The following is a 14,801-nucleotide window of genomic DNA, read 5'->3' as shown; positions in this document are numbered from 1 at the left end:
ATGCACTTTGGTTTTTGGAAATGTCGGTGGTTTACATTCGTCTGCCTAAATGAATATGCTGAAACGATGACGTTACAACACAACAGAAACCTAATGGAGTCGCCATTTGCAGTATATGGATTTAGACAGTCTAATGGTAACCACTGGTTATCTAATCAGGTACCAGGACTCTTAAATATTTTTGTGAGTGTCATTTTGGTGCAAGAAAATAAAGAAAGAAAATTAGTCGCTTCTACGCGTTACGTTTTTCCAAGACTGCGATTTGACATCTCATTTTGTTTATTTGAGCAGTGTCACCAAGGGGAGTAAAGGACATATCTGCCAAACACGTGCGACTTCGTGTATGATGGTCCTTGCTTTGGTTCTTTATTGGCCCTTACATCTATAATCGAACGTCGGAAGTGTCGCTAGTTACCACGCAGTCTCTACGTACGAATGATTGCACAGCCATGATAATATTAATCACTGATCGCTTGCATTTTTTCGGTGTCTTGTGCCTTCACATGATATGTATCTTGGTTGTTATGTATCTGCCCTCATTTTGAATGTGTTTCCGTGCCAATTACGTGTTCACTGAAAGCATTTTCGATTCTACTTGCATGCAGTAAACTCCTGTACAAGCCGAAGACATCAATTTATTGTCACGCACAGACAAACGCACTTACTTAGATATGCTTGTGTATTTATTACTCTGACAGTTCGTCCCGAGCAGTAAAATTGCATAGATTTACTACCCTTGTTCCGGGCAACGTTTTCGGAGGTTGTTACTCACTGTTAAGACATTTGCAGCAATTAAAAACCGTGTGGCACATATTTCCAATGGAGACTCACGCATGACGTAGATTGTGCTAGTACTAAATAGAAGAAAACTGAGATTTCTGGGAAAATGTGGATTATTCAGTAGAGTACGAAGTGGCAGGAAAAAAATCAACAGAAATATCAGTCGGTCTCTACAGCACCATGTCGCCAGAGAGTCTCAAAGCCATTTAAGAAGAAGTTGCTGGCACACACACACACACACACACACATACACACACACATGCACGCACACGCAGAGAGAGAGAGAGAGAGAGAGACAGAGAGAGAGAGAGAGAGAGAGAGGGATGTGGGAGGGGCGTAGAAGGGGCAAAAGATGGAAGGGGGGGGGAGGAGGAGGAGCGGCCGTATGTTGTACAACGCAGCTGTAGCTCCAATCTCTGTGATAAACTGCTGATGCAGTATGCTAGCCCTGACCATTTACATTTACGTCAGAACAGGAAATACCTGCTTAGTGAACTGTATTCCTCCACAGAGGGATGGAAGGTGACGATTTAACCTACTCGATAGCGAGGTCCTTAGGACTCGGATTGGAGAAAGAAGGGGAAGTAAATGGACACCAAGTGGGATGGAACAACAGGAAATCTCTGGTCTCATATTCCAGAGGACTGAGCTTTCAGTGAGGTTTTCAGTGATTTGCCTAAATTACGTTATTCAAAAAGAAAACTAGCCAAACACACGCCAATCGCATAGACGAAACAAATTTAACTAGAGACAAAAAAGAATCACAAAAAAACAGGTTCTTGTATGGCCATATCTAGGTATTGTTACCGACAACATTACGCGATGTTTGAAAGTTACAAAATTATACATCAGTTACAGAACTACTAACAATTTAAACCGATTGTTGAGACACATACCAGTTAAATCAGAGCCGTTTTCGCAATCAGGAATCTACAAAATTAATCGTGAAGAATGCCCAAAATTTTATATTGGACAAACAGGAAGAAAATTTAGTACACGATTTAAAGTACACACGACAATAAGTGACAATAACCCATTCACATTTGGTGCATGCTTAAAAGGCACCAACCACAAAATACCTAATATGGATGGATCACTTCAAATATTACATAAGCTACAGAAAGGGAAAGTCATGGATATAATGGAAGAAATTGAAACCTACATATATCTAAAAGATCAGTCATAAAAAGTTTTAAATGAGCAAAAAGACCTGCGAAATGGGAAATTCCTAGACAGCTTTCTACCAGTTCTAGGGCGAAACGTTACAGAAGCATGGAATGTAAAATTATCGATTCACTTATTAATAAATATGACTGTAGTGCGAAACATCACGAAACCATAAAGCAGTTTTTACTAGACTCTCGTGGTTCTCAGTACTATTTCATTAGAATACGGTGATGTAATTTATAAGATCTTTGTACCAACTATTCAAAAATGACGTGCTCCTCCAATAACAAAACAAATATTTACAAGTTATTTTAAAGAAATTACCGACAGTCATATTTACACCAATGATAAATGATACCTAAATATAGCTGAGAACAAAAGCATATGCAGGTTAAGTAGCAAACTTCTGTAAAATAATTATAATCTTCCTAATGTTAAGTACGTTCTATATAAGAGCTTTGCAACAACTGCTCGAAAGTAACGTGCTCCTAAAATAACGTGAGCACCTAGAGCTAATTTATGAGCATAACATGATGTCATAGGAGCAACGAGCTATATGACATAATCTGTTACAAAAAAATCATACATTGAAGTAAGTTATAACGCCCCTAGTATATCTACAGATATGACTCGTTCTTACATCAAAATCACAAGTGTCACTAATGTATCCAATGTGTGAAACTTCCGTTTTAGGTGCTTGAGTATGGCCTAAGGCCGAAATCGTACAATCTTACAGGAAATAAAGAAAATGGCAGCTGAAGGCTTCAAGAAATCATTGAAAAAAATAACAGACATTTAATTACTTATTTTATTTAGCGTATGGCAATGCACATCATTTTGTGCTTCTTACAAAAGGCAGAACTGTAACTATGTAGAACAAAAATATTCCAAAGGTTACACGGGTCTGTGTATATCCTCACTCAGTCTTTATATATCCTCACTCAGTTTCTAGACGGTTTAGCACAACCGACACTTATGGTATATATGAAGAAACAAATCGTTATGAGGTAAAGTCTACATCTACATCTACCTCCGTACTCCGCAAGCCACCTGATTGTGTGTGGCGGTGGATACCATGAGTACCTCTATCGGTTCTTCCTTCTATTCCAGTCTCGTATTGTTCGTGGAAACAAAGATTGTCGGTAAGCCTCTGGTTTGACTCTGATCTCTCTGATTTTATCCTTATGGTCTCTTCGTGAGATACACGTAGCAGGGAGCAATATACTGCTTGACTCCTCGGTGAACTTATGTTCTTAAAACTTCAACAAAAGCCCTTACCAAGCTACTGAGCGTCTCTCTTGCAGAGTTTTCCACTGGAGTTTATCTATCATCTCCGTAACGCTTTCGCGATTACTTAATGATCCTGTAACGAAGCACTCTGCTCTCCGTTGGATCTTCTCTATCTCTTCTATCAACCCTATCTGGTCGGATTCCACACCGGTGAGCAGTGGACGAACAATTCTACTGTAACGTACTTCCTTTTGTTTTCAGACTGCATTTCCTTAGGGTTCTTCCAATGAACCTCAGTCTGGCATCTGCTTTACAAACGATTAATTTTATATGGTCATTCCATTTCAAATCACTCCTAATGCCTACTCCCAGATAATTTATGGAATTAACTGCTTCCAGTTGCTGACCTGCTATATTGTAGCTAAATGATAAAGGATATTTCCTTCTATGTGTTCGCAGCACATTACACTTGTCTACATCGAGATCAATTGCCATTCCAGGCACCTTGCGTCAGTTCGTTCCAGATCCTCCTGCATTACAGTACAATTTTCCATTGTTGCATCCTCTCGATATACAACAGCATCATCCGCAAAAGCCTCAGTGAACTTCCGATGTATCCACTAGGTCATTTATATATATTTTGAATAGCAACGGTCATACGACACTCCCCTGCGGCACACCTGAAATTACTCTTATTTCGGACGACTTCTCTTCATTGAGAATGACATGCTGCGTTCTGTTATCTAGGAACTCTTCAATCCAGTCGCACAATTGGTCTGATGGTCCATATGCTCTTACTTTGTTCATTAAACGACTGTGGGGAACTGTATCAAACGCCTTGCGGAAGTTAAGAAACACGGCATCTACCAGGGAACCCGTGTTTATGGCCCTCTGAGTCTCGTGGACGAATAGAGCGAGCTGGGTTTCACACGATCGTCCTTCTCGAAAGCCATGCTGATTCCTACAGAGTAGATTTTTGGTCTCCAGAAAAGTCATTATACTCGAACATAATACGTGTTCCAAAATTCTACAATTGATCGACGTTAGAGATATAGGTCTATAGTTCTGCACATCTGTTCGACGTCCCTTCTTGAAAACGGAGATGACCTGTGCCCTTTCCCAATCTTTTGGAACGCTACGCTCTTCTAGAGACCTACGGTACACCGCTGCAAGAAGGGGGACAAGTTCCTTCGCGTGCTCTGTGTAAAATCTAAATGGTATCCCATCAGGTCCAGCGGCCTTTCCTCTTTTGAGCGATTTTAATTGTTTTTCGGTCCCTCTGTCATCTATCTCGATATCTACCATTTTGTCATCCGTGCGACAATAAAGAGAAGGAACTACAGTGCAGTCTTCCTCTGTGAAACAGCTTTGGAAAAAGACATTTAGTATTTCGGCCTTTAGTTTGTCATCATCTGTTTCAGTACCATTTTGGTCACAGAGTGTCTGGACATTTTGTTTTGATGCAGCTACCGCTTTGACATAAGACCAAAATTTCTTAGGATTTTCTGCCATGTCAGTACATAGAACTTTACTTTCGAATTCGTTGAACGACTCTCGCATAGCCCTCCTGACACTACATTTCGCTTCGTGTTTTTTTGTTTGTATGCAAGGCTTTGGCTATGTTCATGTTTGCTGTGAAGTTCCCTTTGCTTCCGTTGCAGTTTTACAACTCGGTTGTTGTACCAAGGTGGCTCTTTTCCTTCTCTTACGATCTTGCATGGCACTTACTCATCTAATGCATATTGTACGATGATTTTGAACTTTGTCCACTGATCCTCAACACTATTTGTACTTGAGATAATAGTTTTGTGTTGGTCCGTCAAGTACTCTGAAATCTACTTCTTGTCACTTTGACTAAACAAAAAAATCTTCCTACCTTTTTTAATATTTCTATTTACGACTGAAATCATCGATTCCCTGTTCTGCGTTAACTGTTTCAAATAGTTCAGGTCTGTTTGCCACCAGAAGGTCTAATATGTTATCACCACGATGTAGTTCTCTCTTTAAGTGCTCAGGGTAGTTTTTAGATAATGTACATAAAAAAATTTCACTGGATTCTTTGTCCCTGCCACCCGTTATTGAGTCGCCCAGTCTATATCTGGCAAATGAGAATCTCCACCCAAAACTCTAACATTATCGGGAAATCTACTCGAAATATTTTCCAAATTTTCCTTCAGGTGTTCTGCCACAACAGCTGTTGAGCCAGGGGGCTTATAGAGACATCCAGTGGCCATGTTTGAGCCTGCTTTAACCGTGACCTTCACCCAAATTATTTCACATTTCGGATCTCCGTCAATTTCCTTCAATACTATTGCACTTTTTATCGCTATAAACACGCCTCCCCCTTCGCTGTCCAGCCTGTCTGTGCGGTATACATTCCAATCTGAGTTTAGAATTACATTACTGTTTACATCTGGTTTCAGCCAACTTCCCATCCCTAGTACTATGTGGACATTGTGACCGTTTATGCAACACCCCTAACGTAGAGGTAACGCAGGTTCTACCTTAACTGAGCAAAACTACTAGGAAAACTGCCATAGCCTACCCTTACTTATGAGAGTCTACAATAGCCTACAGTAGTCTTACGACTGTAGTTTTAACGTTTCTTCAGTATCCAGCTCATGAGATAGGAGCACAAGGTCGGTTTCAGGAACGATTGGATTAAAATAAGAAAGGCAAGCCTATATTTACTGCATTTGTAAAGTTAGAGAAAGCTTTCGACGGTAGCAGGGCTAAAATACTGAGAGGAAAATATTATTTACAAAATTGACGATCACCAGACTGCAGTCACAAAGGTCACAGGAATCGAAGTGGAAACTGGTAGAGAAGGAAGTGATAAAGTTCTGTAGTCAGTCCCCAATTTTTTCCATTTGTACACTGATCAAGCAGTGAAAGAAACCTAGAAGAAATTCAGGGAGAAAAAAAAAATAACTTTGAAGATTTCCTATGACATTCTAATATTGTCAGAGTCGGAAAAGCATTTTTGAAAGCAGTTGAATGAAATGGATAGTGCCTTGAAAGAGATTATAAGATCAACATCAACAAATCTAAAATAATGGTAACGGACTATAGTCAATTAAAATATGATGATGCTGACTGAATTCGGTTATGGAATGGGAAATGGAAAGCTGTACAAGTGTTTTCCTATTCCGTCTGCATAATAAAATGTTGAACAAAGTAAAGTGGATATAAAATGTGTACTGGCAACAGCAAGAAAATCATTTCTGAAAAACAGATAAACAACAGATAAGGAGAGAACAGGAACTTTCGAATATGGTACTAACGGAGAATACTAAATATCGCATAGAGTAACTGATAAGGAGATACTGAATCGAAATGAGGAAAAACAAATTTTATTTCAAAGGCTAGATAAATTGAGGGATTGGTTGATGCGACACATCCTAAAGAATCAACGAATAATCACTTTAGTCATGAAGGGGAGTCTGGGGAGTAAACGTTATAGGGTGAAACCAAGAGAAGAATGTAATAAGCAGGTTCAAATGGGTGTAGACTGCAGCAGTTATTCAGAGATGAAGAAGCCTGCACAGGATACAGTATCGCAGGCAGATGCAACCAATTAGACTTCAGATGAAGACCACAATCACAACAATGAACTACCTCGTAGACTGAAGAAGACATTTTCTGAAGAATGTTGCACCATTGCACGTTCATAGAGTATCTCTTACACGTTTTGGGAGTGGCTGACCGCAGAGACGCACACCGGGAAATTGAAATAATGAAAGCGGAGAGTTGGGTGTATTCATAATGCTGGAATGCTGCGATGATTACATTCCCTATCAAGGTGGCGATGTGGCTCTTTGTAGAGCTCTCCGCTGTGTTTATTCAAGTCTCGGAGAACTGAGAGTGGTGAAAACAATATTTCTATTGTGGCTGCTTAAGAGCGTATTGCCAATTACGGCATTTGTATAGAAACCAAAATGAACCTCACCAAAATTATTGTAGGAAGGAGATTGGAGTAGTTTTTATCTTTCTTCCTGTACAATATCCCAGCAGGAAATGACAGCACGACTTCGTGTGTGTGATTAACTTTTAGACTGGTTTGGTGATTGATTGGGGGGGGGGGGGACCAAAAGCAAGGCGGACGGTCACATCGGATTACAAAAGGATGAAGAAGGAAGTGCCCTTTCAAAGGAACCATCCCGGCATTTGACTGGTGAGATTTAGGGAAATCACAGAAAACCTAAATCAGGATGGCCAGTCGCAAGCTTGAACTGTCGTCCAAGCGAATGCGAGTCCAGTGTGCTTACCACAGCGCCAGCTCGCTCGGTTAACTTTTAGACGCAAACTAGCGGCAATGCTATACACTTCTCTCACATAGCACATGATTCCCGATTTTAAAGCAGTAGGGCTTTGGCACTGTGAAACAGAGGAAGCAGTCTGGACGAATCGTGATGGAGGCCTTTGGCACACTGGCACTTTTGAAATCGAGAGCACAGGTGGTCAAAGTGTTGTCTTGTTATTGTTCTTTGTGTAAGGAAGCTAGAATATACAGGTCCTATCCGGTCCATGCAGAATCTATTACTTAACTCCCTTGTATAAGGTATGCTTTTCAAACACAACAACAAACAGAATCACAAAACCAGTAATTCTAAAAAATTTAAAACGGAAAATGAATTCTACACAAAAAAAAACCTACGTAGGCTCTTTTGAACGGAAGAATACAGAAGGGACACAGTTCCTTTCCTCAGAAATTGTAAATATCATTACATATTCATAGTATTAAAATCTATGTTCAGAAAACTCTTTCCTAGAGATCTAATTGTAAAAGGTACGTATTAAATACAATCAGTCACTCACCCGATACTTCAGTCTCACTTCTCTGATGAACCCATATCTGGAACAAAGGAAGGAAATCTAATTAGTGTGCTTCAGCATATACTAGTGACATGGAATACACTACTGTGTGCGTGAAATCTTAGGTATATTCATTCGAGAGAAGAGGAAAGTTATAGCATTTAAACTGGCTTCTCTGGCGAGTACGCAAGTACTGATACTTCCTTGTGCAAGCAATTAATTTCATTCACCGAAGTTCTGCAAACATGTATGTTTAGCACTCTTGAGGAGTTTAGTTTGCTGTGGTGAAGATTTTGATGCTATACATTGTATTTCTCATTGTAGTTTCTTTATCTCATCACATTTTCGATAAGTTTTTAAATACACCTTAAGCCTCTATTGTCAGGTAAGAAAATGTTGTTCTATATGTATATTTGGAATTATTATTTTGGCTTGTAGGTACAAGATCCTGCTGAAATTGTTTTCCTTCGGTTTATCTTTTTACATTTCCTTTTAATTATCTCTTAAATCTGGTTTGAAACTGTTTATTAAAAATATGAACTCCGTCCAGCCTACGTTTTGTAATTACATTTTGTGCACATTTTTGAGCATATAAGCTACAGTTTCTGTATTATCAATCGAACTGAAGCTTGCTTTTTTGTATATATAGTTACTGGACTTACTAGCGAGTTGTGAGTAGCTACAGATCATAAGGATTGACCTAAGGACTTATTCTTAGAGTACTGAAAGAAAACGCTTCAATAAAGAAAATGGTTCAAATGGTGCTGAGCACTATGGGACTTAATTTCTGAGGTCATCAGTGCCCTAGAACTTAGAATTACTTAAACCTAACCAACCTAAGTACATCACACACATCCATGCCCGAGGCAGGATTCGAACCTGTGACCGTAGCGGTCGAGCGGTTCCAGACTGTAGCGCCTAGAACCGCTCGACCACCCCGGCCGGCTCCAATAAAGTTTTTGTTAAGTTAATCTTACTGTTTCAGACCATGAGTTATCATATGCTTATATAAGTTATCTTGTAGAGTTTCAAATGTATAGAAATATCGATGTGAAAACTGATACCATCTCTTCAGAATATGTAATTCAACAGATTCGTATGGAAGTCCTTAATATAGACAAAAAAAATGGTTGTTCATGCAAAGTTTTCTAACTGTATTACAAAATAATCCCGCAGCCCCACACTCGTAAATAAAAACGACAATGTTTTACCAAAAAAGAAATGTTAACGTAAAACGATGCCGAACTACCGGAAATTATAGTCTGTAATAATTTTAAAAAACTGGCATTCGATCCAGTACGTACTTACACACGAGTGATTATTGGCCGAAATCAATAAACATTTTAAATGTATAAATACGTGTTTGTAGGTACATCTATAAAGCTTAGCCGTGAATAGATTGAAAAAATTTGCCTCCATCCATTTTTGCACAAAATTTGAACACCCGTTGAGTGGTTTCCAATTCATCCCAAACTAATACTAAAACAAATACATATGGAGTACATGGCATGATTACATGTACAAATCAACTCAAATGGTTTTGTGGTACCAGGTATGATCTCATGTTGAAACACCCATAGTAGTATGCAGTATGGCATTTACGGGCGACAGTGTAGGCACAGTCTCTGGCACGCAGTCGATCAGACGAAAACTTTTTTGAGATACACTACTCTCTAGACAGTTCGCACGAGTCACTTGCCCCATCAAGTATCATGCGCCTTCTACTGGAGAGAAATTCGGCGGTCGTATTGGCCAGGGAAACAGTTCCATAACTTTCAGAGTATGTTGAGTTTCACGGCCAGTGTGGGGGCAGGCATTATCCTGTTGGAATAGCTCATCACATTCCTGTTCCAAGAACAGCAGAAGAACTTGTATTAAGTACACTAATACTACGTAAGTCACCTGATGGCGTATGGTGGAGGGTACTTCTGACATCACTAACTGATTCCTCCTCCCCTGTTCAAGTCGGGAACGACGCGCGGGAAGAATGATTAGCTCTAATTTCTCACATTTTCTCTTTGTCGCCATTTCACGTTATCGACCCTTTCCAGAAAGCACTCTATCGAAATTTGTATAGTAAACCTCCCACTGATGCACAACGCGTCTCTCATAGCGTCTGGCAGTGGTGTTTGCTGAGCATTTATGGCATCGCTCTCGCACCGACTAAACGATCCCGTGACGAAACGCGCAGCTCTTCGTTGAATAATCTTTATCTCCTCTATCAGTCCTAGTTGGTAAGTGTCTCAGACTGATGTGCGGTATTCAATTAACGTTCGAATAAGCGCCATGTAAGCGACTTTCTTCGGGGATGAGTTACATTTCCTTAAGATCCTTGCTATGACTCTCGGTCTCGCATTTTCGTACTGTTTGTTTTATTCTATGATTCCACTTAATGTCGCTCCGGATAGTTACTCCTAGATATTTTACGGCGGTTACTGTTTCCAGGTAAAAGATGAGTTTTGTTATTTGAGCAGCAAAATAACTGATGATGGCCGAAGTAGCGAGGATATAAAATGTAGACTGGCAGTAGCAAGAAAAGCGCTTCAGAAGAAGAGAAATTTACTAACAACGATATACAATAGAATTAGGTGTCAGGAATTCTTTTCTGAAAGAATGTTTTGTGGAGTGTAGCCATGAATGGAAGTGAAACATGGACAATAAACAGTTTAAACAAGAAGAAGCATTTGAAATGTGGCGATACTGAACAATGCTGAAGATTAGATGTGTAGATCACGTAACTAATGAGGAGATACAGAGTGGAATTGGGAAGAAGAGGAATTTCTGGTACAACTTGACTAGAAGAAGGGATCGGTTGGTAAGACACGTTCTGAGCCACCAAGGGATCACCAATTTAGTAATGGAGGGAAATTTGGGGAGCAAAAATCGTGGAGGGAAGCCAAGAGATGAATACAGGAAGGGAATTAAGAAAAATGTAGCTTGCAGTAATTATTCGGAGATAAATTGTATTGCACAGTACACTGTAAGAATGGAGAGCTGCATCAAACCAATCTTCGAACTGAAGACAGCAACAACAACACTGTTTGCAGCACTTTGTCATCGATAATGATGATGATGTTTGGTTTGTGGGGCGCTCAACTGCGCGGTCATCAGCGCCCGTTCGAAGTCCCAGTTTTTACACAGTCCAATTTTTACACACAGTCCAATGTAGCCACTGTCACGAATGATGATGATGATGATGATGATGAAATTATGAGCACAACACAACCTCCGACCCAACTCGGCCGGGATTCGAACCCACTATCCCGTGATTCAGAGGCAGATACGCTAGCCAATTGACCACAAGTTGTGGACTAAGGTAGTTGTACAGTACTGTATTTCTTTCCCTAAGTATGTGCAGCATGTTACATTTATTTACATTCAGGGTGAACTTCCAGTCCCTGCACCATTCATCAATGTTCTGTAGATCCTACATGTCGTCACAGTCATATGCCGCTGCTACCTTCTTATAGACAACTGCATCATCTGAGAACAGCCTTAAAAAGTTTCCGACGCAGTCTACTAGATAATATTTATTCTTTGTACACAGTAACGGTCCTTCCACACTTCCTTGAAGTATCCCCGAAATTATCTTTATATCTGTCGATTTTGTTCCACTAATAACGACGTGTTGAGTTCTGTGTGTAAGGAAGTCTTAAATCCAGCTGCAAATCTAGTCCGTACCTGGTGAGTTCGTATTTTTTCACTAAACGGCGGTGTGGGATGGTTTCAATTGCTTTCCTGAAGTCATGGAACGCTGCATCAATTTGAGCGCCGTTGTCTACAACACTATGGATCTCATGCAGGAACAGAATGAGCTGAGTTTCGCAAGACTTCTGTTTGCGGAATCCATGTTGATTTTTATGAAGGGGATTTTCGTTCTCCCAAAGCGTCACAATAAATGAGCATAAAACATGATCCATGATTCTGCAACAGGCCGACGCGAATTATGTGCCCCTGTCCTATGACACTTCATGGAAACAGAAATGACCTTCGCTTTTTTTCCAGTCGCTAGGTACCTATTGTTGCTCCAACGATCTACAATGACCTGCTGCTAGAAGGAGAGCAAGCTCGCTCGCATAATCTTGGTGGAATCACATAGGTATCTCATCTGATACTGATGCCTTTCCTCTACCAAATGATTGTAGTTATTTGCCTATTCCGCGATCAATTATCTCAGTATCTGCAATTTAGAAACCCATGCGCTAATTGAAACGAGGAACTGTATTACGCTCTTCCGCGGTGAAACAATTTAGGAAGGTGGATATTTAGTATTTCTGATTTCCGTCATTTTCTGGTGCTTTATGGTCACTAAGTGACTGAACAGATGATTTCGAACTGCTTACTGATTTTACATAAGACAGAAACCTCTTAGGGTTTTTACTCAGATCGGTTGACTTCTCTCTTTGCTCTAGTTACTATGATATTTGCTTCGTTCAACTGCTGTTTGTCAACTAGGTTCTGTCTTACCTTGACTCTGTGATGAAGCTCTCTTTGTTTACGTAACAACTTTCTCACAGGGCTATTAAAGCGCTGTGTGTCTTTCCCACCCGTTTAGACCTTGCTCGCTAAATACATACTTGCCTAAGGCATACTTAATGATGCTGTTTTATTTGTACTCCATATTTATGTCCTCATCACTGAATACTCGACGCTGCCCGCTCAGATACTCTTAACTTCGTATCCGGTTACTCTTGGTAAGCAAAAATATCTTCCTACCTTTCTTAACATTCCTTGTAAAACACAAAGCCACAGTTGCTATGACAGCTTTATGATCACTGATACTTTCCTCTTCTATAAAGGATTCGTTAAGTTCAGATCTGTCTGTTGCTAGGAGGTCTAGGACGCTACATTCACGAGCTGATTCTCTAACCATCTGCTCGAAGTACTTTTCGGACAAGACATTCTGAATAATGTGACATTAATCCCTGTCTCTAGCATCTGTTTTGACTGGATGACTCTACACTTGGTCGAGAGTTATGTGCACAACCCTTCATTACCCCCCACGTCCTCCCCCTGTTGCAACTGCATATTCAAGAAACTTACTCAGGAAATTCTATTTGAAGCGATCTAAATCTACAGCTCCTGACGCAGATGGTCTATAAGTGCATCCTATTAGCATTATTGACTACCTTTGATCCTTAACTTCACAGAGGTTAATTCATATTCGGAGTATACCCTCGCTAGATATTTTGGAATTGTTTACTGCAATAAATACGCCGCAGCGACTGGCGACTAAACTATCCTTACGATAAATATTCCAATCTGATATTAGGATTTAGTTGTTATCCACTTCCGGCTTCAGCCGACTTTGTGCTCCTAATACTATCTGAGCCTTATAGCCTCAATAAGTGATAGTAATTTTATGACCTTACCATGGATGTTCCTGGCCAAAAAACACTGTGCACCTATCGACCATGACCAAGTGCACCTATCGACCATGACCAGGTGCACCTATCAGTCGTGACCAGGTTCCCCTCCACGACCACCACGGTAAACGAAGGTTGTGGATCCCAAATCATAACGCCTGAGGTGGGACCAGTGTGTCTCAGGGCAAATGCACTGTTCGAGACAGCGGTGAAGACCGCAAAGCGCTACTCCATGCTCCCAGTGACCCTCTAACGGTAACAATCGCGTTGTGCACGCCGATGCTGTGACGTGCGTGTAAGACGGACTAGAGGGGGATACGTGATCATACTATCACTCCCAGTGCCCAGTTCTCAAGAGTTCGAGTTAGCACTTGTGGGCTCACATTTGCTCTTATCTGTGCTGTGCAATATTTACGATTTGCTACTGCTGATCTTACACTACAACGGCGGTCGTCTGAGCTGCGTCGACGTCAAGACCCTCGTCTGCGGGTATGAGAATACTCACGTGCCCAGTAATGCCAAGGTCCCTGCACAACTGGCATCGCCTGTCAAACTTGTGTGGCAATTCTCCACCATCGAGCATTCCGCCACTCGAAAGGCCACGTTTTGATCCCTCCCAAACTCGCTATGCTGACGTTTGGAAGACCATGTGCCATGGTGGCTATTTGCTCCACACGTCTTCGTAACCCTGGACCTTATAGCCACGGGCATTTCCTCTTTAAGGATGCCACTTTAGTACAGAGGTGCCAGTTCTGTATGCCACCTAACTAACCTAAGGACATAACTCACATCCATGCCCGAGGCTGGATTCCGGACTGAAGCACCTAGAACGTCTCGGCCACAACGTTCGGCTCCATTTCTTCTCGGGCAGTGTATTTATACATTACTGGCCATTAAAACTGCTACACCACGAAGATGACGTGCTACAGACGCGAAATTTAACCAACAGGAAGAGATGCTGTGATATGCAAATGATTAGCTTTTCAGAGCATTCACACAAGGCCCGCGCCGGTGGCGACACCTATAACGTGCTGACACGAGGAAAGTTTCCAACCGATTTCTCATACACAAACAACAGTTGACCGGCGTTGCCTGGTGAAACGTTGTTGTCATTCCTCGTGTAAGGAGGAGAAATGCGTACCATCACGTTTCCGACTTTGATAAACGTCGGATTGTAGCCTATCGCGATTGCGGTTTATCGTATCGCGACTTTGCTGCTCGCGTTGGTCAAGATCCAATGACTGTTAGCAGAATATGGAATAGGTGGGTTCAGGAGGGTAATACGGAACGCCGTGCTGGATCCCAACGGCCTCGTATCACTAGCAGTCGAGATGACAGGCATCTTATCTGCATGGCTGTAACAGATCGTGCAGCCACGTCTCGATCCCTCACTCAAGAGATAGGGACGTTTGCAAGGCAACAACCATCTGCACGAACAGTTCG

At 41.1% G+C, this 14,801-nt stretch overlaps 1 protein-coding gene across 1 annotated transcript in view; it reads right to left on the bottom strand.

Annotated features, from left to right (window-relative positions):
• The window catches only part of LOC126175053 (serine/threonine-protein phosphatase rdgC), a 1,927,531-nt gene that overhangs the window by 421,913 nt on the left and 1,490,817 nt on the right, over positions 1-14,801 (bottom strand). The window contains exon 9 of the mRNA XM_049921565.1: positions 7,996-8,032. Coding sequence (XP_049777522.1) covers positions 7,996-8,032 — 37 coding nt within the window. The remainder of the gene's footprint in view (positions 1-7,995; positions 8,033-14,801) is intronic.

This window comes from Schistocerca cancellata, chromosome 3 (genome assembly GCF_023864275.1).
Source record: "Schistocerca cancellata isolate TAMUIC-IGC-003103 chromosome 3, iqSchCanc2.1, whole genome shotgun sequence".
In the NCBI taxonomy this organism is placed as follows: domain Eukaryota; kingdom Metazoa; phylum Arthropoda; class Insecta; order Orthoptera; family Acrididae; genus Schistocerca; species Schistocerca cancellata.
The sequence above is the reverse complement of the archived record's forward strand: the minus strand, read 5'-3'. Positions and strand labels throughout refer to the sequence as shown.